At 38.5% G+C, this 26,518-nt stretch overlaps 1 protein-coding gene across 2 annotated transcripts in view; it reads right to left on the bottom strand.

The window, feature by feature from the left end:
- The window catches only part of PDE4D (phosphodiesterase 4D), a 624,128-nt gene that overhangs the window by 428,923 nt on the left and 168,687 nt on the right, over nt 1-26,518 (bottom strand). For both annotated transcript variants that reach the window (XM_054185815.1, XM_054185814.1), the window contains exon 3: nt 13,909-14,144. In XM_054185815.1, coding sequence (XP_054041790.1) covers nt 13,909-14,144 — 236 coding nt within the window. The remainder of the gene's footprint in view (nt 1-13,908; nt 14,145-26,518) is intronic.

Raw genomic sequence — 26,518 nt, 5'->3', positions numbered from 1 at the left:
TGATTATAACTGTGAAGAAATCAACTTACTCCTGTTTCCAGAAAATCCCATTTATTCCCCTGTGTTCCATTGTGGAATATTATTCATTGTCTGCTCTTATGAATTTTCCTCTTAAATTTTTTAATGAGAATCAAAGCATCATCTCTATAAATCAAATCTTACTTTCTGCATTTAAGCTTTCTTTTTAATAAGAAACTATATTTTTCAAATAAAAAAAAAGATCCAGAGTGAATACAAAAAATAAGTTCTATTTGTAGGAATACAAAATAATTTTTTGCTCTAAATAAAGTTTCAAAAAAAAAATATGTCATTTAATGAAATAGCATTTTGATAAGTGTTGCATTATAAAATGTTCATTCTATTCCAAAAGTGCATAATCCTGCAAGCCTTATCACTACTATATAAAATATTCTATGTATATTTGGATGTGATATTGCACACAACAACAACCCTTAAAGGTGTTAAATGTTCAAATTTCAAACTGAGATTTGGAATCTGCATTAACTGCATCATTTGCTAGTATGTGAATTACTGGAAATATGTTCAAAAGATATAAAGTAAATTTGTAATTCTAAATCTGTACTCACCCAATCAAAACAAATGAAGGTCTTACTATGCATATGCTTATGTAGAAATATAACTTTATTAGTGAAGTTATGGTTACTAATACAGGTGAAACACAGGTGGAACACAGGTGAAAATTCTGCAGAATCAAGTTGAAGAAGTGCATATTATGAACAGAAGACAATGGTCCGGAAAAGAGAAACTGTTACAGTTCAATTTATGTGAGACTGGCCAGATGAAGAGTCTTTCTAGCCAACCTCCTGTAACCCATACTGGCCATAAGCAAGTACCTGACAAAGAAAAGGACAGGACAGGCATAGTTTATATGCTTACCAAGCAGACCTTCCCAAGTAACCTCCTAAAATCCACAAACTTTCTTCTCAGACAATTTCCTTAGCCAGGTATGTTTTAAGTTATAAATAGAATAAGGCTATAAAGTAGTGTCCAATTTTATTGTTAATGGTGTGTACTAATTCTTAGGTTGTGTGATTGGATGCATGTCTCCACACAGGATTGTACTGAAGCAAGACAGGTAAGGAATGCTGACAACAGCTTGATTCACTACATAGCCCAGATCCTTTGCTTTCACGCACCACCTTGTTGCTTCTGCTCATTTGGAGAAAGGAACGCATGAGAAAAAATATAGACTGTAATCAGCCTTAATAGACATGATACAACAGTGACTGCACACAGACCTGTAGAAAGATTGGGTCACATAAGTGCTTCTACTTTTATTATCTCTCCCAGGTGTGCATTGACTGCTCAGATGCTAAGCACCATTCTGCACACAACTACACGAGGTGCCTTTGAGCTGCTGTATGCTCTCCTTCAGTGGTTCACCATGTCCTTCCAGGCCAAGGCAGCTTGGATGGAACTGTCCTGAAAGCCGAATTCACCCACAGCTGCTGGCTGGATCACCCTTCTTAAGTGATTCCTATCTTTCCCTCAGTTTTATGTGCCTGTGACAGTCCAGAAGGCTTCTTGTTTGTATTTATAAGCTGCTGCTGTAGGGATGATTGAAATGCAAATCAGAAAGAGCCCAAGACATCTTCAATAGTGAAGCTAATGTAAAATCGCACCTTCCAACATGAAAAAATACTTGTAAGATAGACACTATGTATTCCTCTAATTGGATAAGCTTTCTGATTTCTTTTGTCATCTTGAAATTGACATTAATATGACATAGTGAAAAAGTATGTATTAAGAGATTATTTTGTTATGCATTTCTTTTCACGCTGCATTTTCAATAGTGAATCACTATTTTCAATTTCACACAATTTTCAATAGTGCGTGGGCTTCAGTTTGGCTGATTATCCATAGAAATATTTTAACAAAATAACTACTTTACTGGTTAACTGCTCAAAAAAAGACAATATCTGAGCAGTTTAAACCTTTTAAAAACTATTAACGTAATACCTCCTCCACTCATGGTGTAGAAAGTAAAGCTGATCTTAATGAATTCCTGTCTTTTCCCCACCTCACCACAACTTTAACCAATTATAATTAGAATCACTCTTTTACTTTCTGAGATTTCCCTTGCAAGGTAGACCTTGCAATTGCAATCTACCCTTGCAATTTCCATTGCAGCAGTAGACCTTGTCACCAATAAACATCTAAGCAGAAAAGTGTGCAACAGAGTAGGAAGGATCATCAGGAGAAATAATTTAAAGAGATCACTTAGCAAATGACCAGTCTCTTTATATGCAATCAAATCAGCTATGAAACAAGAAAACCGACTCTCCTATTCTGTTTAACACAAGAGTACCAAATTATGTGAATGTAAAAACAGAGAACAGAGTGTAGTCACATCAAGAAATCCCTCCTTTTTATGGAATGCATACAGGAATGTAATAATAATTGAAAGTTAAAATAATATTTTATGATAAAAATCTAACTTAATCACCCGGTGACTCACTTTCCTGTAGTAGTCTGGAAAAACTGGAATTATGGGCTTAGAAAGAATAGTAGGACACCAAATTGGCTGAACAGGGAACTTCTGATAGAGATGAAATGCAAAAAGCAGAATTACAGGAGGTGGAAGAAGAAGCACATTTCCAAGGAGGAACACGGAAGTGTCACCTGGCTTTTTAGGAATGGTATCAGTAAAGTCAAAGTTCAGCTGGAGATGAACCTGGCAATGGAGATGAAGGGCAACAAAAAGGTACATCAAGGCAAAAGAAGAAAAAGGAAAATGTGGACCTGCCACCGAATGGAGTAGGCGATAAAGTGATGAAGGACATGGAAAAGGATGAAGTACTCACACTGTTCTATGTCTTGTTTTACTGGCAAGGTCTGCTCTCAGGCCTTGCCCAAAAGGAAAGTTCCGGGGAGTAGAAGGTACCGCCTACTGTAGAGAAAGATCAAGTTAGGCTCTGCTTAAGTAAATCGGTCACCTTCAAGATCCTGGGATCATGTGGGATTCATCCAACGGTGCTGACAAGCTGATCAATGTCAATGTGAGGCCATGTTCTATTTATCATCTTTGAAAACTTGTGGTGATCAGCAGAGGTCCCCAGTGGCCTGAAAAGGTCAGATGTTAAGAACATCTTTCAAAGGGAGAGGAAGAGGACCTGGGGAACTATAGGCTGCTCCAGCCTCATCTTAGATCCTGGAAAGGTTATTGAGCAAGTTCTCTTGGAAGTAATTTCTAAGCATATGAAGGATAAGATTGGGAACACTCAGCATAAATTTAGCAAGGGCAAATCATATGCGATGAACCTGATTCCCTTTTATGAAGAAATTCCTGGCTCTGTGAAAGACAAGAGCAGCAACAGCAAGGTTTTTGACAGACTTTCACTGAAACCAGGCAGAAAGATATGGACTAGAAGAGTGGACTACAAGGCAGACAATAAAGTGGTTCATGCAGCAGTTCATGTGGAAGGGCACGCAGGAAGGCCATAGTCACTCTACCAGCTCAAGAGGTCTCTGCCATAATGGTGGGCACTCACCTCAGAGTTAAAACTAGTGTTTCTACAGAGGAAGCCCCTGAGATGTTTGACGCTTCCACACAGATGGAACTGTTAAGAAAGGAGACTTCAGTACAGTCTGGTAGTACTGTACTGGTATGTACAGATGGTAGATTGCAATGAGTGCCCAGACTCCTCTCCTGGAGAAAAGGAAAGTACCTGCAAAAGTTGTGTTCATGTTGATGATCTGTTGTGTCAGGTAGCTGAGTTGCAGGAAACAGTTAAAAGGCTGCACAGTATGAGAGGGGCCAAGACAGGGGTAGATAAGTGGTTTCAGAACCATGCTCCTGTGGCGGACACCACACAGAGTGAGGCACTTTGGACACTGGTGACCCACAAAAGCAGGACTCTGCCTCATCCACACCCTCCAGCATTACAATAAAAACCAGATATGAAGCTTTAACAGCTATAGACACTCATGAGTAAGGTCTACAAGGAGAAACTGTACCAGAAGTACACAGTGGAAACCATAAAAAGAAATTAGGAGTGCTCATACTGGATGACTCTCTGTAAAAGGGGTGCTGAGGTGCCCATCTGCTGGCCTGACAGGGAGTCATGAGAGGTATGCTGCGTCCTGGGAGCCAAAGTCCAAGATATTGCCAAGAGGGTGCCACAACTTGTCAAGAACATCTACTACTACCCACTGTTACTCTTTCAGGTAGGCATGAATGACACTGCAGGCTGGAACCTGGGCAGAGTCAAGGATGACTACAAAGCCCTGGGGGTGTAAACAGAAAGTATTAGTGCCCAAGTTATCTTTTCTTCCATGTTACCAGTTAGAGGAAAGGGTGCAGCCAGAAATAGACGCATGATACAAATCAACTTCTGGCTTTGTGGCTGGTGCTATCATAAGCGTTTTGGCTGTTATGACAACAGGACTTTCTTTGATGACTATAACCTGTTAGGGAGGGATGGAATCCATCTAGAAGAGACAGGGTAATCTTGGCAGCAGGCTGGTCAGCTTGGTGATGTGAGCTTTAAACTGAAGGACTTGGGGGGCAGGGTCCAAAGTGGCAACGCTCACACTACTGCAAACAACTGGGGAATAAGCCTGGACAACCAGAGCAGCAACAAATGTTCCTTAGCTGCCTCCCAAGATGTGAACCAGAAGACCAACCACTTCAAGTGTATACATACCAATGCACGCAATCTGAGGAACAAACAGGACCAATTGGAGCTCTGCACCCAGTGAAAAAGTTATGATATCATAGGAATTAATGAAACATGGTGGTTCAACCCATATGACCTGAGGATCACGATGGATGGGTATAGGCTGTTTCATAAAGACAGGCAGGGAAGAAGAGAAGGAGTCATGCGTTATGATAAGGAGAACCTTGAATGTATAGAAGTCAACTACAGCGATTGTGGAAGCTCTATCAGATCCTCTGGGTCAAGGTCAGATGGGAAATCTCCAAGGGAGATCTTACAGTAGGCATCTGCTAATGACCTCCAAACCAAGATGAAATGGTCAACAAGGCAATATTTGGGTCACTTAAGTAAGCTTCAGGTCAACAGAACAGTCTTATGGGTGACTTCAATTACCCAGACATTTGTTGGAAGAACAATACAGCAGCTCACATGGAACGTGTGGACGACTGCTTCCTCATACAAATGTTAGATGTGCCAACCAGGAACGAGGCACTGCTGGACTTGCTACTCACAAACCAAGAAAATCTGCTTTGTAATATCTTAGTCAGCAATAGCCTTGGATGAAGTGACCACAATATTGTGGAGTTTGGGATCCTGCTGAGCACACTGAAGGTTAATACTAAGACCACGGTTTTAGATTGCAGAAGAGCAAACTTCAGCTTGCTCTAAGCTCAGCTGGGAGGGATTCCTTAGGAAGCTTCTATGGAGGATATAGGAGCTAGCAAGTGCTGGGACTTTTTCAAGAACATTCTCCTGTCAGCACAAAACTAGTTCAACCCCTTTAAATGTAAGGGAAGTAGGTGGAGCAAGAGACCCCCTAGCTTAATTGTAAGCTTCTGAGTCTGTTCAAAACCAAAAGAGAAGAGTACCAGAGATGGAAAAGCAGACAAATACCCATTAAGAACTACAAGGGCATTGCTAGGGCATGCAGAGATGCAGTTACAAAAACAAAAGGTCAGCTTGAATTGAAATTGGAAAGAGATGTCAAAAACTACAAGAAAGAGTTCTTCAGATACATAAACAACCAGGAAAATATTGTCCCACTCTTAAACAGGAGAGGTGACTTAGTCACCAACAACACTGAAAAGGCAGAGGTTCTCAACACTTTCTTCACGTCTGTCTTTACCAACACTGTTGGGTCCCAGGCCTTTGGAACGGCAATCCAGGTTGATGCACACACAGACTCACCATCAGAGAAGGAAGAGTTGATATATGAACTATTATAGGAGCTTGACCCCTACAAATCGGTGGGCCCTGATGCTATCCACCCAAGGGTTATAAGAGAGCTGGTTGACATTGTTGTGAGGCTGCTCTCCATAATCTTTGAGAAGTCACGGAGACTGGGGACATCCCAGAAGAGTGGAAGAAGGGTTATGTCACGCCCATCTACAAGAAGGGCTTAAAGGAAGATCCAGGAAATTATAGGCCCATCAAAGTCACTTCAGTCCCTGGCAAAGTTATGGAACCAATCCTCCTGTGGGCTATCACAAGTCAAATGAAGCATGTTATTGGGAAAAGACAGCACGAATTTGCCAAGGGCAAACCATGCTTGACAAACCTGACCACCTTCTACGACAAAGTAACCTGCTTGGTTGATGTGGGGCGAGCAGTGGACATTGTCTACCTGGATTTCTCCCAGGCTTTTGATATGGTTTCCCATAGCCTCCTCCTAGATAAACTGATGCGTTATGGTCTGTACGGTGGGTGGGGAACTGGCTGACAGGCCGCACACAGAGTGTGGTGGTAAATCGCTCCTTTTCTGGCAACCTATCACAAGTGAGGTCCCCCAGGGATCAATAATAGGCCCAACACTGTTTAGTATGTTCATAAGTGATCTGGATGTTGGCATCAAGTGTACCCTGATGAAGTTTGCTGATGATACCAAACTGAGTGGACACTTCGTAAGGGAGAGCCACCTTGCGGGAAGACCTGGATAGGCTGGAAGAGTGGGCGAACAAGAACCTTATGAAGTGCAACAAGGACAAGTGTAAGGTCCTGCACCTGGGAAAACATAACCCAGGAATGAAGAACAGGCCAGGATCCACCTGGCTTGGAAGCAGCTCTGTAGAAAGGGACCTGGGGGTCCTGGTGGACAAGCTCAGTATTAGTGAACAGTTTGCTGCAACAGCAAAGAAAGCCAACAGGATGCTGGGCTGCATCAACAAGGGCATGACCAGCAGACATAATGGAGTCATTATCCTGCCCTACTCAGTGCTTGTCAGGCCACACCTGGAATACTGTGTTCAGTTTTGGTCTCTGCTATACAAAAAAGATGTGGACAGGCTGGAGGGGGTCCAGAGAAAGGCCACAAAGATGATCAAAGGACTGGGAAGCCTGCCGTATGAGGAAAGGCTGAGAGAACTGGCTTTGTTCAGCCTTGAGAAAAGAAGGCTTAGGGGAGACCTTATCACCACGTTCCAGTGTTTAAACGGTGGCTACAAAGAAGATTTGAGAGTCCCTTTTTATGAGGAGTCACACAGAAAAGACAAGGGGTAATAGGTACAAGTTACTCCTGGGGAGATTCTGATTGAACACAACAGGAAAATTTTCCACAATGAGATCAATCAGCCATTGGAATAATCTCCCCAGGGAAGCGGTGAATTCCCCAACATTGGACACTTTTAAGATCGTGAGGGAAGTGATTGTAACAGATTGTAAAGGAAGTGATCGTGCCTCTGTACTTGGCACTGGTGAGGCCTCACCTCGAGTACTGTGTTCAGTTCTGGGCCCCTCTGTACAAGAGGGACATTGAAGTGCTGGAGCGTGTCCAGAGGAGAGCTACCAGGCTGGTGAGGGGTCTGGAGACCAGGTCATATGAGGAGAGGCTGAGGGAGCTGGGCATGTTTAGCTTGGAGAAGAGGAGGCTGAGGGGAGATCTCATTACCCTCTACAACTACCTGAAAGGAGGTTGGAGAGAGGTGGGTGTTGGCCTCTTCTCCCAAGTGAATAATGACAGGACCAGAAGAAACGGTCTGAAGTTGTGGCAGGGGAGGTTTAGATTAGATATTAGGAAGAATTACTTTACTGAAAGAGTGGTCAGGCACTGGAACAGCCTGCCCAGGGAGGTGGTAGAGTCACCATCCGTAGAGGTATTTAAGAAACGTCTAGATGTGGCACTTCAGGGCATGCTCTAGTGGCAGAGATTGTAGGTTGTTTGGTTAGACTCGATGATCTCAAAGGTCATTTCCAACCATGAAGATTCTATGATTCTATAAGATTTGACTGGACAGGGTGCTGGGCCATCTTGTCTAGACTGTGCTTTTGCAAAGAAAGGTTGGACCAGATGATCCTTGAGGTCCCTTCTAACTTGGTATTCTATGATTCTATGGTTCTATGATACCATTTTTTAGATTTTTTTCAGGTGTATCTCTTGATTAAAAGTAACTACTTTCAATTGCCTCTTTTAGATAATAATTGTACATTTTTTCTTAAACTAGAAAATGCATGCACACATACACTATTCATCCACAGTTTACAGTAATGTCTGTTTCCAGTCTATGCTATATAAATAATGATTTCAAAGGGCAAAGAGGTCATATTATTATTATTGAAAAATTAGAAATTTTACCACTGTTGAATAAAGTGGTAGCATTTGATCAAGATTCTGATTTTTAAAAAGGATTTCAGAATGGCTAATGCTGGACTAGACAGTGCCTGCTGTTCTCCATAGTCTACCTATGCATCAGATCTAAATAATCCATTCAATGCTAGGCATAATTTAAAATAATACTATTCTTTTGGAGATGAGGAGGTGGACATAAGTATGGGATTTGAAGTCTTCCACAGGTATTAAGAATTACTATTATACAAGTATTCTGATGTGGGACCTGCCACCTTCACAGCTTTCTAACGTCTTTTCAGCACCTAGTCAATGCCAGTCTTGACTAATGGAACTATTTTGAAGTTGCTCTTTAAAATGATTCTAGAGTATATATAGCAACATAGAAATTGTTGATGCTGGTCACCAGAATAGCAGACTCTTAAAAATCTCCTCAGACCTGGTCAATAAAATTCTCCTTGACGTATTAAGGTTATTTTTAAAGGTTGAGAAAAACTTGCGGCATCTTTTTTTTTCTCCATGCTCCATCCTCAACTTTCTAGCAGGAAGTAGGTTAGACACAAAAGCAGGAGCCAAAAACTCTTGAATTCTGTTCATAGTTTTATTCTGTAATAGTTTTATTACTGGTTTGTTCTGTAGTCTTGGCCAGTTGCACTACCCCTTTATGTGCAAGTATTCTTATGTATAAAATGAAAACTACACTAGTTGCTCACTAACTGATCTCCCAAATGTAACATAAGGATTTGCTCATGTTTATAATGCTTTTAAAATAAAGAAATGTGCAATAAAAATGCTAAGAATTGTTGTGCTGTTCTTCATTATTCTTAACTGGCAGGTGAGTCAGGGAACACAGCTGGTGTTCAAAACAGCCTAGACCCATGAGAAACTTCTTCAGAGGAGTAACATCTTGGCAGACCCAAGATCATAATTCTGTGTAACGAAATAATTGAAATAGCAGATTTTCTTTTTTTTTTTTCTCTTTCAGCACTATGTAAACCATAGTTCCCACTTATTTTCACTACATACACTAGCATACTCTGTTGCAAATAAATGAATCTGAAAAGCACCTTTTCCCCAGCTATATTTTTTATTACATATTACTCCGCTGAGGTCCAATCACCTTGCTTTCATCATCCCCCTCTAACACTCAGCTAGAAGTGTTACAAGTTAGTTAGAAGACAAAACCTAATCTTTGAGGTATTGCTCCAACAGGGGCAAGACAATGAGAGAGCAAGTGGTAGACATTAAGAGACATTTAATTTGAAATTACCATTCTCAATCTGTATTGCCAAAGCATCAAACTTACATTGATGATGCTAATAACAATTTTCTGATATTTCCTTTCAAAAACAGATACTAGAAAGTTTAAGTGCATCTTTAAAGGTCAGAAAGAAATACTGGGGATAATTTCAAATCTAGTTTTTATCTGATCTCCAATATAGAGAGTTTTGATTGCTTCTTTAATGGATAATAAAACACAGACGTTTTTAAGCAGTACAGTGCCTATCTAATCCACAGAATGTAACTTAAGGAAAAACTGATAAGTTAGATAGAAGGAACATTGCAAAAAAAAGATACTTCAGAAATTAACTATCACATAAGTCATTCTTGTAGCTGCCTAGAGTTTCATAAACACACTTACAGTTGTACATAAGCAATACAAAAGCAATTTAAAATAGATCTTATGTTGTACAATTATAATAATCTCTCCCAAATGGTGTTTGAGCAAAGAATAGGGTAAGTAATAAGAAGAGACACTATATATACTGAATTACAGATAACTAAACCATATTAAAAAAAAAATACTGTATATATTTTGTACTGAAAGCCTTTCTAACCACACCCCAACTCCAAAATACCGTTTTGCTTTCAAATAACCCTTTTAATGAAGTCGTCAGGTACATGATACACTCTCACATTTCTAGAGTTTACATCCAATGAACGTCCCATTTCCTGTATCATGTCAGTCACATCTATTAAAAGAACAGGTAATGACAGCAACAACTGGAGTAGTTTGCTCCTTTGTCACTCAAAAAAGCTATCCTTGAAAGGGAAAATAAAAGACTACATCAACCTCTGACACCTTGGAATGTATATGTGCCACTGCACTTCATAGTGTCCAACACATGCTAGTCCAGCCAGCTCAAGAATATGTATATCTTATCCTGTCTTCTCCTATTTCATCTCTTCTTCTGAGTTAAACAATGCAAAGAGATAGTTTCCATAACAAATGTGACTAAAGAGACTTTGATTGTATTTCATGAAGCTTTGGACAAATAAACACCATCATTACATATATATTTGACCAACTGTCCTAAATCACATACAAGTGTTTGAAGGAAGAAATCAAGCTTATGGTACGACACTTACTATCATAATATAAATATTTGCTTGAGTATTGAATCAGGGTGGGAGCTGTGACTATTGGGCAAAACAAATATAGAGCAAAGTACATGTCCTTTGAAATAGTTACTATAAAAGGTAATAACAAATACCTTAATTCTCCTCAAACAAATAAGTTCATATGTATAACAGTTCCCCGCCCTTGTAATACCAGCTGCTTTGGCAAAAGCAAAAGTAGTCTGCTGGTCACCCCTCCTACCTGTGCATCTCATCTTAAATGGCATCATAGCTGTCACCTATACCAAAACTATTGGTAAACTTAGTAATAGTTATTTGAGAAAACTGGCAAAATTTAAAGCAGTGGTCATATGCACACTCCAGATATCCTAACTATCCTAGCTTACATTAAAAATTACATTTAATATCCTATATATACAGGCTAAATATATTGCTTATTAAAAAAAAAAAAAAAGAAAGGAAGAACCGAAAGCAATTGCCTGCCTGTTTCTAATCCTCCCTGTAGAATGTCTGGTGATTGTTAAATTTCATAAACATAACTGTTGCTACCAGATGCAGGCTCAGTCTATCAATTTGCAAGCACCTGTTTTTATAGTTCATGTTAGCAGTTTTGCACATGAAACTTCAATATAAGACATAAATCCTTCATCTTAACAATGATCTTTATTGTCTCAGTTTAACCAGGTGAAAAAAATATCAGAATCAGGTTTCCTGTATGCATGGAAAGAAATTGGAAGGCTGAAAGGAATGACAAGACACTGTGATATCTCCTTAGAGTCCGAAGAGTAAGAGTTTACAAAGTGTGAAAGATTTAGAAAAACATTACTGAATATTTACTTTCTAGTTTTTCATCTACTCTGCTGTTTTCTTTTTTAAAAAAGAGAAGCTTTGTTTGAATCAGTGTAGCTCATTCCTCTGCAAAGCTAACATAAAACCAGAAAAAGTCCTGCGATGTTTTAACAATAAAAAGAGTGAAAAAAAGGTAGTGAAAAAGGGTGTGTGTGTGCCTGCATATGCACATGTTTAGGAATAGAATATGTATTTCATTTTAAAAAGTGTCACCTTTTCTAGCTTTGCACATTCCAGGTATTTTAATCACATCATAAGATGGTTTATAATGCTATCTTTGGGATCTTTTAGCATATTCCTCTAGAAACATATATTTGCAATTTAAGATTTCAGTTGTGAAATTTTTCCACCTCAGAATGGTTCCCATGACCAAAATGCTCTTCTATCTTCACCGACCCACCGAAGACAGAGATTCCTTTTGTCTCCCACCCACACTTTGGTTTCCTTTTCTCAACTGCACATTTCCATATATTCGAACGCAATGGAAGTAAACTGCATTCCCACAGACATAATAGGTCTCCTAAATTTGTCTCCTAAATTTCATGCAGACAAGAAGCTGGATAAAAGGATAGCTTTCTCCAGCTGTTTGCTGGCATTACAGGCATGTAAACGCAAAATGCATAGCTGCTTGAGAGTGCTAACAACTGAGAAACGGCACTAAACATCTAGAGAATTTAATTTCCTGAACAATATTCTTCCCGTAGCAGCATAATTGCGCTTTAGCGAAGAAAGAATCATAAAAGCTAAAGATTTTATATTACAAAGAAACATCGAAATTATAATTGCTTCTGCTGTTGTGTTCAGTTTTGGTTTGTTTGTTTGTTTAAACAGCCTGGCAGCTCCATTCAACAATCTGTAGATCTGCTGTTTTCCTGTCACTCTCAGAAACAAACTTGTAGATAAATCTTGTTTTGTCCAGTTTCAAAATATATTCCACCAACCACAGGAATAAAAGGCATAGGCAGGATACAAGGTTATCTCTTAATGCCACAAAGAAGCGATTGTTCTCTGAGTACAGCAGGTAGCTATCCATAATAACCCATCTCGTTTAAGTTTGTTATTTATTTGAATACCCTTCCAACTGTCTTGCTCTTCCATATTTGAATCCAGCCTAGAAAATAATGCAGTCTCCAGAAATCTATAAATGCTTAGACTGTTTCATAGGACAGAAGAAATGTTTTTCATTCTGCTTTCTGACCAACTACTGCCTCAGGAGGTATGTATTTTTTTCAGTCAGTGTTACTAAAGCTAACAAAACACACAGGAGTATCTCCCATGTATTAAACAGTTTACACAGGACATCCCAAATACTACTAAAGTTTCAAAGCCAAATAGTCTGAGACTTAGAAAGGCCAGGAATGCGAACTGTAATCATTCCACCTATGCTTATTTTCCTTCTGCATCTCAGACCAATCTTCCCTCCAGCCTCCATGGACAGAAAACAAACAAAACAAAACAAAACAAAGCAAAACAAAAACATCAAGACACCAATCTATCTTCAAAACTTCACCAAATGTCATTATATTTATCTCTCCAATGTAAATATTTAAATTCTTTCATGGGTGTAGTCAGTGTTTCTATGAGTGTGTTTCAAGAACTGGTCTTACCTATTCCAAAAATAAAGATATCCACATGGAAATAAGATTTGGGAGGTGACATTAAAATTAAAGTTAGTATTAGATGAAATAGTACCCTAATGAATACTTATGGTTTTTCTCATGTACAATAAGTCTTACATTCTTTTCAGAATTCAAAATACAGTATTCTCTCTGAAGATATGTCCACAAGTTTGTAAGTCCTGCATTTCAGCTGTCAGTGTGTCCATCTTGCCTTTTCCTTATATATTCTCAGATTACCAAATGGCTACACTGTTCACCATTGTAAGCAAGAACTTCATACTAAACAATTAACATTTTGGAAAATAAAAACAGAAAACAGGATGGTATCAGAAACATTTAAGAACAGGAAATGTTACTCTAGAAAACACGCATGGTGTAAGAAGTCGAAGATGTAATACAAAGAACCCATAATACAAATCACTACAACAAAATATGTTCAACGTTACAAATAATGTGGATATATAGGAGCAGGCACAATCCTCTCATGATTACCTCTTTTGAAACTGTATCATGTAAAAAAATTTCTGTGTATAAAAAGGCTTCTATCTTTATTATAACATGAAAAAATGGTTTTTCAAACCTGCAGAAGTCTTCTTTCCAAATATAAAGTATTAGTAATGTTCAGAGAAAATGTTTTCTAGTATTTGTATTTGGACATGACCAAAAGGTTTACAAGCAGTATTAACAAGTGTCAGCCACAAATCTACATATTAATATTTTGTTCTTCTTTTTCACTTATTGAGGGGACAAAAAGAAATAAACTTCTGTCCCAGAAGCAGCATCTGCTGTCCTGCACCTGGCACTACAAATGTTGAATCAAGAAGAAATTGCTGGATCTTACCTGCTGGACTCAACAGATGTAATGGCAATCAGAGGAGGAATCCTCAGTGGAAGGGTCGTGGGCCTTGGGATAGTCTCGGTATCATTCTTTTTATCCCAGTCTGCCTGTTCTAATTGCCTGAAAGCCAGGGGGGGAAGCTGGATGTTACGGGATGATAATCTCCGTACAAGATAGGGCTCCATTCCCTGGAAAGATTCTTCGTCCTCAGTGCGGGGATGCAGAGCTTCTTCTGAAACCTATGATCAAAGGCAAAAACATAATACTCATGATATAAGAAATTACCTATAATTTTTAATTTGATAACTGTTTTGTAATTCCTTTCCGTAAGTTAGTTTCTTGTAAATATTATTTGTACTTTACCATCATTATTGAGAAAATGAAAAAGAATTTAAAAATGCAATAAAAATTTTCTAGGATTTAGATAATTTGGTGGTTTAAAAGCAAACAGAGAGCAATTTTATGATGAGATTAACACACTGCCATCTAAAATACCCGTATAGGGGACAAAGTGCTCTGCATTACACAAATTTCTTTCTGACAATATGTTTGTTTCCCTGCAAGTTATCTACCTTTAGGAATGAGTGAGAGTACAAATACCAATAGTAAAATAAAAATAGTAGTCAGAGATTTGCAACTATACACTTCTCAAGTGGAAACAGCAGAAAATTCAGCTTAAATTCTCTTAGCTGTCCCAAATCCCATCCCATGAGAAGAAATTGGCTTTTTTTCTCCATGTCTTACAGTCTTTTGCCATTACTTGATAAATCCCCCAACACAAATAACACTCTCTGCACCTATTGCCTTGATTACTTTCCTGTGAAGAAACGCAAGCCCTGAGCAAGTCTAAATATTTCTACATCTAAACTAAGAATTAGGAATACAGCATATATAGCTATATAACTATTCCACCCAGCTCAGGAATCAACAGCTTCATAGTCCCAATAAAATGCTTTAGACAGGTACACCAAGTATTCGCCTCTGCCAAACTAGAGTTCACATGTATATTATGGTATACATGGTATACAAAATAAAGCAAGGTAGACTATGTTCATAATTTACAATCACACCTCCAGTTATGGCACAGACAGGGCCTTCAGTTTGACCTGTCTCATGAGGACTGATGTGCACCTGCAAGAAAAACTTGCACAGCAATGTATTTATTCTGCGTGCACAGGGAGAGCCATTAATGAAACATCTTTCATGATGACTAATATTAATAAGCTTCATTTATACTCAGAGCTTGAGCAGTTGCTGTGAGCAAACTATTTCTAATTAAATTTTTAATCACAAAATCTAAATTCATAATTTAGCTATTTTTCTTAATCTAGCTGTAATGCAGTTTAAGAAAAAAAAAATATAAAATGATATGCATTAATGCATGTACTCTGAAGCACATCAGCAGCAAAATCAATCACTGTGAAAATACTACAAGAATTAATGTGTTATAGTCATCCAGGGAGAAGTTTAACTTCAGGCTTGTATTTTCTGCATGTGCATAGTGGATATTCAAGACAGCTGAATAAATTAAAAAATAATAATGAAATTAATTATAACTCTGCAAGAAATGAAAAATGCTGATACCAGAGATAAAAATAAACCATCACATGAGGTTATTTGATCCACTTCATCAGATGATATTTTGGCAGCTCTGAAAATCATAAAAATCCTTGATTGCAGCCACAGACAATGAGAATGAGATAGCTGAACTGAGAAAACGAACTCACTGGGCAACTTCTTCTTTAACTCATACGCAAAAATTAGAGAGGCAGAAGATTGTGGCATAAAGAAAGCCATAAGGGAAGAATTCCAACCCAAATATTAAACCCAAGCTTTGGAGAAATCAAACAATAGGCACCAAATGTATATTTTGATGACAATGGAAAATCAAACCAATGTGTGTAAAAAGAGGCCACCAATTCAGGTACAAATACGCAGGCACCTAAACCAGGAAATGTCGATGATACTGACTTTACTCATCTTGGCAAAACAGAAGAAAAACATGTATTGCTAGTTTTGCCTTATTTGGGAACACAGTTGTAAAAAGCATTATGTTTACTCACAGGATCATAGAAATGCTGTTTGGAAGGGCCCGCGTGAGGTTGTCCAGTCCAACAACATCACGTTCAAAATGGAACTATCATCCACACCAGATCACATCAGCCACAGATTTGTCTGAATCTCAAAAATGTCCAACAACAGAAATTCCCCAGCTTTTGTGGACAACCTGCTCCGGTGCTGCACCACATTTCCAGTAAAGAAGATTTTCCTGATGTTCAATCTGAACCTCCGACTCGGGGACCCTTGCCCCTCCTTAAACAGCATGCCACCGCTGAGAGAGTTTAAATTTGTTGTCTTCTGCAACTGCCCTTCAAGTAGCTGCAGGCTGCCTTTAGATCGCCTTTCACCTCCTCCACAGCAGACTCAGTAAGCTCTGCCCCCTCAAGCTCTACCCGCCTCATCACTGGTCCTGTGCTCTAGGCCCCGAACAGCCTGGCAGCCGCCTCCTGGGGCTCCCGGTGTTCCCTTTGATCCACTAGCTGCAGTCACTTTGGCACAGAGTTTCTTTTATTTATGTGGAAGAGTGCTCTGTTTGGCTGCTCTCCACCCTGCAGTCCATTGAAGCCCCCAGCTCCTTTCCAGCAGGGTTGTGACCCAGTCAGTCAGTTGCCAGCCTGTGCCGGTGCTTCGGCTTCTCCTGCCTGGGTACCGAAATCTGCACTTCAGCGCGGGCTCTTGGATCAACCCCTCATGGCGATGTGCTCGTTACCAGCTGTCAGCCAGATGCTGAGACACACCATCCTCTACACTTTGGTCCCAACAGTGGAAGTAGTTTTCTGCCCACCTAGCAGTCTTTTCATCCAGCCCAGGTTTCCTGACTGGAATTAAAACCAGTGGTTCTTTTAAGAGTATGGTCTGCTAAGAGATTTGCAACAATAAATGGAGCAGGGGGGAGAGGGATCAAACAAATTGCAACCTTAGATAGAATGACTGAGAAATCCACAATATAAGTAAATAAGGAAGATTACTTTTGAAGCTTCGAGAGCTTCAGAAGATATTGGGGGAAAGATTGACACAAAGTACAAGAGATTTGATGATGCAAAGTGCTTCAAAGAGAGATCCAAAAACGATTACATAAATGTTCTTATATACAAGGATGAGGAACAGCATGCTGAGGACAAAGGACATTTTTCTTTGGACCCAGACTCTGTCATATAATGAGAACTATTAGAAAGTCAAATAGAGGCCAAGAAGCTCATATTTGTCTAGCTCTGTGGAGAAGATGGAACAGGACATGTATCTCAATGTAGGTATACTTAAAATCACTGTATGAAAGACAAAAATACTACTAACCAGTTTGGTAAAAATAAAAAACTTAAATTGTGCGGTATGAAGTTACATGAGGGTAGAGATGATACTTCTATGAGATCCTAATTACCAGATGGATAAAGGTAAACAGCAAACAACAGAACATCAAAATCAGTTTCAGAAATGCAAGAAATATATGGAAAGCAAAAGGGTTAGCGTTGGCCATCTTTCTGCTGCCTCTAAAGCGTTTACTGAAGTATACAAATCAAACCACACAGCATCAGCACATTAAAGACCTTTCAGCTCCAACATTCACAGCAGTAAAACATGAATGTGGGACAGACAGATTGTACACATACATAAAATATATATTAAGTTAGTGTATCATAATACGTCATAATACAAGGTTTGTGATAAAAAGAAAGAATTTGGAATGCCTGATAAAGTTATTGGGGCAGTATATATTTTGAACTGTCAGCACAAGGATAGTTAAGTAGGAACAAAGATTCTTGTTTTATTTGGTATTTATAGTTTTTCTTCTTTCTTTAACACGGATATGGAAATAACACTATAATTTCAAAATTCATAGGAATGAGTGAATTTACATATTTTGTATATTTATGATCTACTGAAAAAATGTGGTTTCTGAACTAAAGTCAGAAAGAAAGATAAAACCATGATGGTGAGCGTACAGGTTAGTTAAGACTTTCTTGTAAAGCCATTTTAACTGTATGTGATCTTATGATTAATCAAGAAAAATACAGACTCATAACACCCAGCAAAATCTAAAGATTGTCTACGCTAATAACCCATAAGAAACCTGCCTTTGAAAAAGGAAAGAGACGAAGGCAAAACGTGACACTAAACAATGATCAACTTTAGGAAATAAAAATTTTATGATAAAAGATCAATTAAAACAACCATGTAAAGTTTTAATATGCTGGTCAATCACAGAACCCAGTTCAAAAGTCAGCTTCTAATGTACACCTCTCAATCATTACATGATGACCTTAGCAATTGATGAAAAAGCATAAACAAAACCACAACAATTTCCAATAAAACATGGCAAAATCTATTCAGTTTAAAAAGTTCTGCCACCACTTGAGATGTAGCCAAGGAACTACTTCACCATCTTGTTTCAACTTTTCTAAAGTGTAGGCAAAATGTCTTAATACATTCAAATGGCATACACGACAACGTCTGCGTACCAGTTCACAGAAGCAACCAATGTCAACTCATGTTTGCTTGCATGAACTTGAACTGCACACTTTTTCTTTTTTTTTTGTGTTGTCTAACTGACTGCTGTAATGTTGATCTCAATTTAGGATTATATCCTTTAAAATGTTTAAATTACACTGCTTTTTAATGTATATTGAATAGAACAGAAATCTCTTTCAACACCAGGAAAGTTCCCTTTATGTTTGCTTACAAGAACTGAAGTGTGCTAATTAGAGAGTAATTTACATCAAATTGTGCATCCTAACTAGGATATACTCTGCTTTTTTACTCTGTCAGGTGATAGGTTTTATGCTTTTTTAAAATTACAGCCTCATCGCCTTTCAACCTTAGTGTCCCCAAAGAACAAATTTTTTATATATTTTTAATTAGGAACATAAGGACCTTATAATTCACCAAAAAAAAAAACCCAAATACTGACATAATACATTTCCTCTGAACTCAGTAATTCTTTTTTTCTTCCTTTTAATTTATAAATATTTCTTTTCACCTATTTCTCTATGTAATAAAGACCTCTTCTTTGGCTTTCTTACAGACTTGTGCTGAAGGTGCTTGCCTGGCTGCCCCTGGTTCTATTTTTGACTGCTCATTATCTTGCAGCCTACATTTTCGTGAGTCCCCATCAAATCTCTTATTTTCACCACATTAGTACTTTCATAGGTTCTCCCACAATGCCACCACCTGAATTAGTCTATTCTGTTATTTAATTGGTAGATGGTCTGTAAAACACTTTCAGTTGCTTCTTTCACAGAGTAAAAGATAGCTATGACATCCAGTAAGCTCTGCACTTACTGATCAACAGATCAAAAGTAGAACAGTTGGCAACTACTGTCTTCAGACTTGAAAAGCAAGTTTTATGGCAACACAGCACCCCTGAAAGAACTCAATCAGACAACGGAAATGAGGAGGTGCTAGAAGTCACTGTGCAGCAGGAAAACTATGAAATATAGGCAAAAGGAAAAATTAATTGCAATGTTAAACCTTATGGCCTAGTCCAAAGGGGCTGGAGGTAGAAACTGTAATGGATATACTTTTAAAATGTAACACTGAGTTTGAGTTGCATATTATTACATATTATCTGCGTATTATAGCAGAAACCACCCGAATCAATGAAGGACGAACTTCACAAGAAGATGTGCAAGTCCAGTAGTGACCAGACTTGAGCTGGTTTTGGTGCCCAGTAACTCCGTGCAAGACACCACAATGAACTTAATCAACCTTTTATGGATATTTATAGACATTTTACAGACATTGGGGCTAAATGATAGTTAACAAGAACATGTTGCGATAATGTGGGACCTAGGCATGACATAGATGGTACGGAATAAGGGATGAAGAATATACTGGTTTTGGCTGATATAAAGTTAAATTTCTTCATAGGAGGTTGTATGGGGCTATGTTTTGGATTTATGTTGAAAATAGTCTTGATAACACACTGATGTTTTAGTTACTGCTGAGCAGTGCTTACACAGTGTCAGGGCCTTTTCTGCTCCTCACACCACCCCTCCAGCAAGTAGGCTGGGGGTGCACAAAAACCTGGGAGGAGACACAGCTGAGACAGCTGACCCCAACTGACCAAAGGGATATTCCATACCATGTGACATGCTCATCAATAAAACTGTGGGGGGAGGTTGGTGAGGGGGCCACTGCCTGGGGACTGCCTAGGCATCCGTAGTTGGGACTGAGCAATTGTTTTCATTTGCAATGCTTGTTTTTCTTGAGTTTTATTTTCCTCTCTCTTTGTTTTGTGGGTTTTTTTACTTTTCTTACGTTTTTTTTAAATTTCTTTTTAATTATTAAACTGTTTTTATCTCATTCCATGAGTTTCTTTCTCATGTTTACCCTTCTGATTCTCTTCTTCTTTCCAAGGGTGGGGGTGGAGGATGGGGAAGGGGAGTGGAGTGAGCAAGAGACAAGAGCGGCTTTGTGATCCCTGGTTGACGACCACATTCCTCATATGTGTTTCTTAGGTGCTTATCATCTCAATAGCTGCGAGCTTCACAGGTGTTAATTTAACTCCATAAATCCTACTGAAGATACAAGGATGGAATTATCCCATTTTTATAGCCAAGAGTCAGAGACACAATGAGATAAACTGAAAACCAGCCTCTACCTTTGCTTGACCAATTTGGGAAATAGGAATTTCAGAATACTTCAGATAAGCTTCCCTTAACATCATCAAATGTTTTTTCCTCTGAATTTAATTTGCAAGAGTTTAGCTCAACATATTTGCAAGCAACACTACTAGCTCACAGTGGATGTTCAGAAAATAAGGAAAACAACAACTGGACAAAAAGTTTTCTCTAAGCAATTTATTTAGTGTTATATAGTATGTCTATGTTTTATCATCAGGTTTTATAGAAGCAAGTTTTCTCTAAGGTAAGAGTATATTATCAGATCGTTGTTTCACTCCAAATCTTCAAAAGTATTTGCTAAACATCTTCCATGTTCTGCAAGAAATGGGAAGAAGACTATGACCATTGCTACACAGTCCTTACTGATCCTACAAGCAGGTCTAGCCTACAAGGTTCTAAGAGAATATGTGATCATGGCATTAAAATTTATCCTACTATATATATATATTATGGTATAAGCCTAAGAACACACAAAAAAGCTAATTTTGGCACCGCCTGATTTTTTGAGTGCTTGATTTTCTACTTTAGTGATTTTTATGACAAATTTGGAACATAACATTTTATTTTCTCTCAGAAAATAGATGCACATTTCCATCATGGGGAGTGACATTGACACACACTTCATTCATCAGCTAAGCTGAAACTTTAGATTGACTACGAAAAGCAATGACATGCAAGCAAATATTTAAATAGAAAGAGTAAGTTGTTGTTAGCTAGTTATTTATTTAGACCTGTAGTCAATGCAAAATAAGCACTTTTCCAGTGAATTCCCCATATATTCAGCATGTAGGAAAACATAAGATTTATGAATTCTTGGTTTTGTTTTCTGTCAGAGTCCTGGATTCTCCTTCAGGCTAAATATTTTATGGAACACAGGTTTTTCTTTCTCCCTTACTTCAAGACTGTCCCTTCTCCCCCAGATCCTGCAGCATGTTGCTGTACATGGTCAATATTATGTTTTGTGAGGGTCTATCACAGCTTTACATAGCAGAAATGCCCATTCTGAAGGCTGCAGGGAATACACAGAATATAGTTACTTCTTGGTGAGAAAGTATACACTCCACGTCCTGTTTACCCCACTCCCCACGGAGTAGGGGAGAAGTAGCCAGAGAGGCTCAAAAGTATCTTGCTTGAGTACTGTTGCTGATCACATCTGTAGTAATAAAGACATTATATGCTCCTGGATGCTTCAGTACCATGTGTTTTCCCCACAACCACATTACTTTTCAAACCTAAACTCATTTTTTCCTCTACTTCCTCAAAATCTGTCCAAATTCTCTTCCCTATTCATTTTTCTTCTTCTGCCCAGCCTTTTGCTCCTGTCCATTTCTTCAACTAGATAATTATCTTCTTTTTATTTTCTTAACATCAGCAGAAGGCCTCCAAGAGCCTAGGAAGGGCAGGGGAAGAAGGCAGACAACTGCACAACTGATTTCTGTAATTTGCTTTGGCATCTGTACTAGGTCTGGCTGGGATAGAGTTAATTTCCTTCATAATAGCCCATACGGTGGTATTTTTTGGATTTGTGACCAAAACAGTGTTGATAACACACTGATGTTTTAGCTGTTGCTGAACAGTGGTTACACAGTGACCAAGCCTTATCTGTTTCTCGTGTTGCACCCACAGGTAGTAGGCCGGGGATGCACAAAAATTTGTGAGGGGACGCAACCAGAACATCTGACCATGACTGACAAAAAGGGTATTCATTGCAATATGAGTTTGTGCTCAGCAACAAAAGCCCAGGGAAAGGAAGAGGAAGATTGAGGGCATTCGAAGTTATGACACTTGTCTTCCCAAGTAGCCATGACACATGCTAAGGCACTGTTTTCCAGGACAAAACAGGATTGAAAATATACCTTACTTTTATTTTCCCTTCCCTTCCCTTCCCTTCCCTTCCCTTCCCTTCCCTTCCCTTCCCTTCCCTTCCCTTCCCTTCCCTTCCCTTCCCTTCCCTTCTTTTCCTCTTCCTTTTCTTTCCTATTCCTTTTCTTCCTTTTCTTCCCTTTCTTCTTTTTTTTTTTTTTAAGAGCTTTATATCCTGACTTGTGACAATAATTATCTTACGAAAGACAACCAATATAGATAATGTTAGCCAAGGTTGCAATTAAGTCTTTCCTCAATCATAATCAATTTATACCAGTATTCTATTATGAAATTGTTGGGAAAACATAACAGCCAGTGCCATCATTACCACAAAACCACCAAGCACGACAACCAAGCTTTTGGAACAGCAGGTATTTGACTTGCTACATAAAGTGATTCAAGATCATAATTGCTAGTAAAAACAAAGCAACTCCAAGAAATAATTCTGCTCCTCACATCTTTGATCTCTGAGAATGTACACAAGAGAAAGGAAGTTCCTTTAAGATGTTTGTAATGAAATCAGTCGAACAGAACATTTAGACTTTCTTTTTAACATTAGAGGTCTGGAAGACTCTCTGTTAATCCCTGCCCTGTAACCAATTAATTTAATTCTAGAATATGATATCCTTTTAGATAACTGTTAACCTACTTCATCTCTTTTCGTATAGAGCAGAGTCCGGACTGGGTCATTTAAAGTGTCTGTCTCGTTATGCCATTCCTTCCATAAGTCCCTCTGATAATTTGATGAATCATTTGCTGGCTAACTCAGTGCTCATCAGATCATTTGCTAGCCTTCTAATTAGCAGGTATGTTTCTTAGTTCTTATCAGTACTTGCTCATTAGTAGGCATAGATTTTTGTGCAGCAATAAATTATTGTAATCTAAGGAATAAAAGTCAGCCATGTATCACAAGATTGCTAGAAAATAATAACAGCCTGAGAGAAGTGAAAAAGCAAAAAGAGTCCTGACATGGGAATATGGATTGGTTTTTGTTGCCATTTCTGTGCAGGCCTCTTGACAGATTTAACAAGACTATCTATTTCTCACCTTCCTTAGCTTTTCTTTGAAAAACATTTTTTAGAAGTATCACAGTATGCATCTCTAACAAAGTAGTTGTGTAGTGCCAGTTCTTGAATCATCCGTAACCAACCCACCCTGACACACCCTCCCATCCTTTCCATCTGCTACTCAATCTTGTGACGTGGATCAAATGACTACTGACATCCTAAAGTTTATCCATTTTCTTCCAAGAACAAATAAGGAGACTTCCAAGTGCTTAAAAAAAGCCAACACTGCAGTCATTCTTCAAACAACTTTGACATACCAGCATAGCACTCTTTAAAAGAATACTATTTGGGGAAAAAAGGTACAGCTTCTTAACCTCTGAGTGTGTTCTTGCACTACCATGTCACAATATAAAACATGCCCACGTAACAGTAGAATTGAACTAGAAGGCAGCTGAAAAACAGGTAAAAGTCATCACCTTGGTTTGTTTATTTGCAGCCCAGACGCATACTGAATGCCAAAGAGCCAGAGGCAGCAATGAAAATTCATTTTGGAGGTTTGGCACATGAGGCAATCAATTTCTCCTAATGAATTATGAGATTGTTTCTAGCCCACTGACAGAACTTCTTCACTCAGCTCTGTGGTGGGCTTGAATCAGAAAATAATAATCTCTAATAATTCTACCTACTTCTGTACAAAATAATTCTCTCATTTTCACCAAAATACTTTCACTAAACTGCACAAGTATGTGTTTAACACTTTTACTTAGAACAAGTAATTATTATTTTATGCATTACTAGAAGCTGACATAGTAGTATTTAAGATAACTTAAAGTGTTCAAACTTTTCATCTAAACAGCGGGTGGGCACTGACTGTTTTAAATGCCACTAATACATTTACAGGACACAAAAACCAGGTGCTGGCTTGAAAGTATTAATTTCCACATTTTCTTCTCACCTTTACTATGGATGTTCATTGTTACACTGGCAATCCTTTCGCCATCACCATGCCTTAGCTTCTATACCTGAAGAACTGATATAATTTTTCCTGTCCAGCTATGAGTGTGCTTGAGACCCACTAGCACTGTTCATTAGCATAGCTATTTTAGATCTAGACTAAACACACTATCCTTCTTTCGGCAATTGTCTACTTTCCATTCCTACGTATTCTCCACTTCTTCCTCACCAATACCATTTTAATGTTCTGAAAACATAACCCAAGGAAACCATCAAACCAGTAAAATGCTCTTACTCTTGGATTCTTTAATTTTTATTAAAAAGTAAATGAGCCTATCTTATTCACAGACCATTCCAGTGCTGCATTTCACTGTGACTAGATTCATTGCTGCTCATTATTTGCAGTATGGAAAAAACAATGATGATTTATACTCTTAATCTCATAGTTAAATAAAATGAACTTCTATAGAGTCAGGCAATTCTTTCCCTCTTTTGTCTATGATGCAATATTTTTAGTGGAAAACCACCTCTAAAAACTCTGGGCTGCAAATGACACTGACATGGCACTGGCCAAGACACTGACAGGAAACTGATGACAAAAATAATGTTATACGGATACAAACGTCTCTGAGGAAGATGCCCTGGGAACTTGCTACAGGAATTTTACGTTCACGGCCTCATTTCCCTACGGCTTAAGGCTTCTAATCTTAGAGAACTGAGCTTCTGGCTCAGTAAGCACTCCCTGGTCCAGAGCTTTACAATTAGAATCACAGAATCATAGCATCATTTAGAAAGGAAAAGACCTTTAAGATCATTGAGTCTAACCGTAAACCTAACACTGCCAAGTCCACCATTAAACCATGCCCCTAAACACCCCATCTTTTAAATACCTCCATGGGTGGTGACTCAGTCACTTCCCCGGGCAACCTCTTCCAGTGCTTCATAACCCTTTTGGTGAAGAAATACTATCTGATCTAAACCTCCCCTGTCACAACTTGGGGCTGTTTCCTCTTGTCCTTTCACTTGTTACTTGGGAAAAGGTAGGTCTATCCCAGAGGTAGGGTAGTTCTATCCTAGAGGTACAAAATCCAATGCTCCAGCCTCAGGACTGACTGTGCATTTCCAACATTCTCAGCCCAGATATTGATTCAGCTTTCCTGTTCCTGCATTTCTTCAATCAGAAATTTTCCTACAAGCTCTTCTTTTTTATCTCTAGAGACTATTCGTCTGACAACGTAAGTTTTTTTGAGAGGATGTCTGCAGTTAGGCAGATGCTCAGCAATGAAAAGAAAAAAAAAAGAAACATGCCAAAAGCAAGAAAAAAAATAACCAAAGCAAGTTATTCAAAGTCATGGTGATGATATAAACAGTTTCGCATTTCAGATCAGTTCTAATAGGAGATTATGCCAACACTGCTGCATTCTCTGCTGCACATATAAAGAAAAAGTATAGGCATACAGACTCAGGTTTTGTGGGCTTCAGTAAGGCAGAACTACACTGACTTCAGCTTCGTGATGCATTGTCAGTTGTGTAGGAGGACCTCATTCAGGAATACTCTCAAATCCTACAGAATTCAGTAACTAAGCTAAGAACATGTGTCAGGCAGCTGCTGACATACTTGTCCAAATGTTTCAAAAATGGTAATACAAGATTTAGCCTCTTACTGGCAGTTAAAAAGTCAAGAAACAAAGGCACACCCATACTAGCCCTAATTGTTTGGTATACCTTGTTATCAAAAAATCAGTTTGTTTACTGTTATCTGGAATTATCCTGCTAAGTGTACTCAAGTAGACTGCCCTCTGCAGGAGAAGGAAGCTGAGATGGACACGTACAAAAAGTAGAGTTCCTAAAATGGACAAACACTTCTTCTGTTCTTTTTGATAAGGAAAAGAGTTATGGGGCATCACTGGTGTCAAATCTTTCAGGATAAATGAAAGCTTTGAAACAGATACTTACTGCTGTAAATGCATCTTTCTGACATACAAGAGGAAGCTGCCAAATAATTCATGTCAACATTTTTCTTTCAGCTCCTGAATCCCTGTTTGGACATTTCAACAAGTAACTTGATTACCAGAAGTCCTGCAACAAAGTCCTTTTATTGATCTTGTC

Source organism: Rissa tridactyla, chromosome Z (assembly GCF_028500815.1).
Source record: "Rissa tridactyla isolate bRisTri1 chromosome Z, bRisTri1.patW.cur.20221130, whole genome shotgun sequence".
Classification (NCBI taxonomy): Eukaryota; Metazoa; Chordata; class Aves; order Charadriiformes; family Laridae; genus Rissa; species Rissa tridactyla.
The sequence above is the reverse complement of the archived record's forward strand: the minus strand, read 5'-3'. Positions and strand labels throughout refer to the sequence as shown.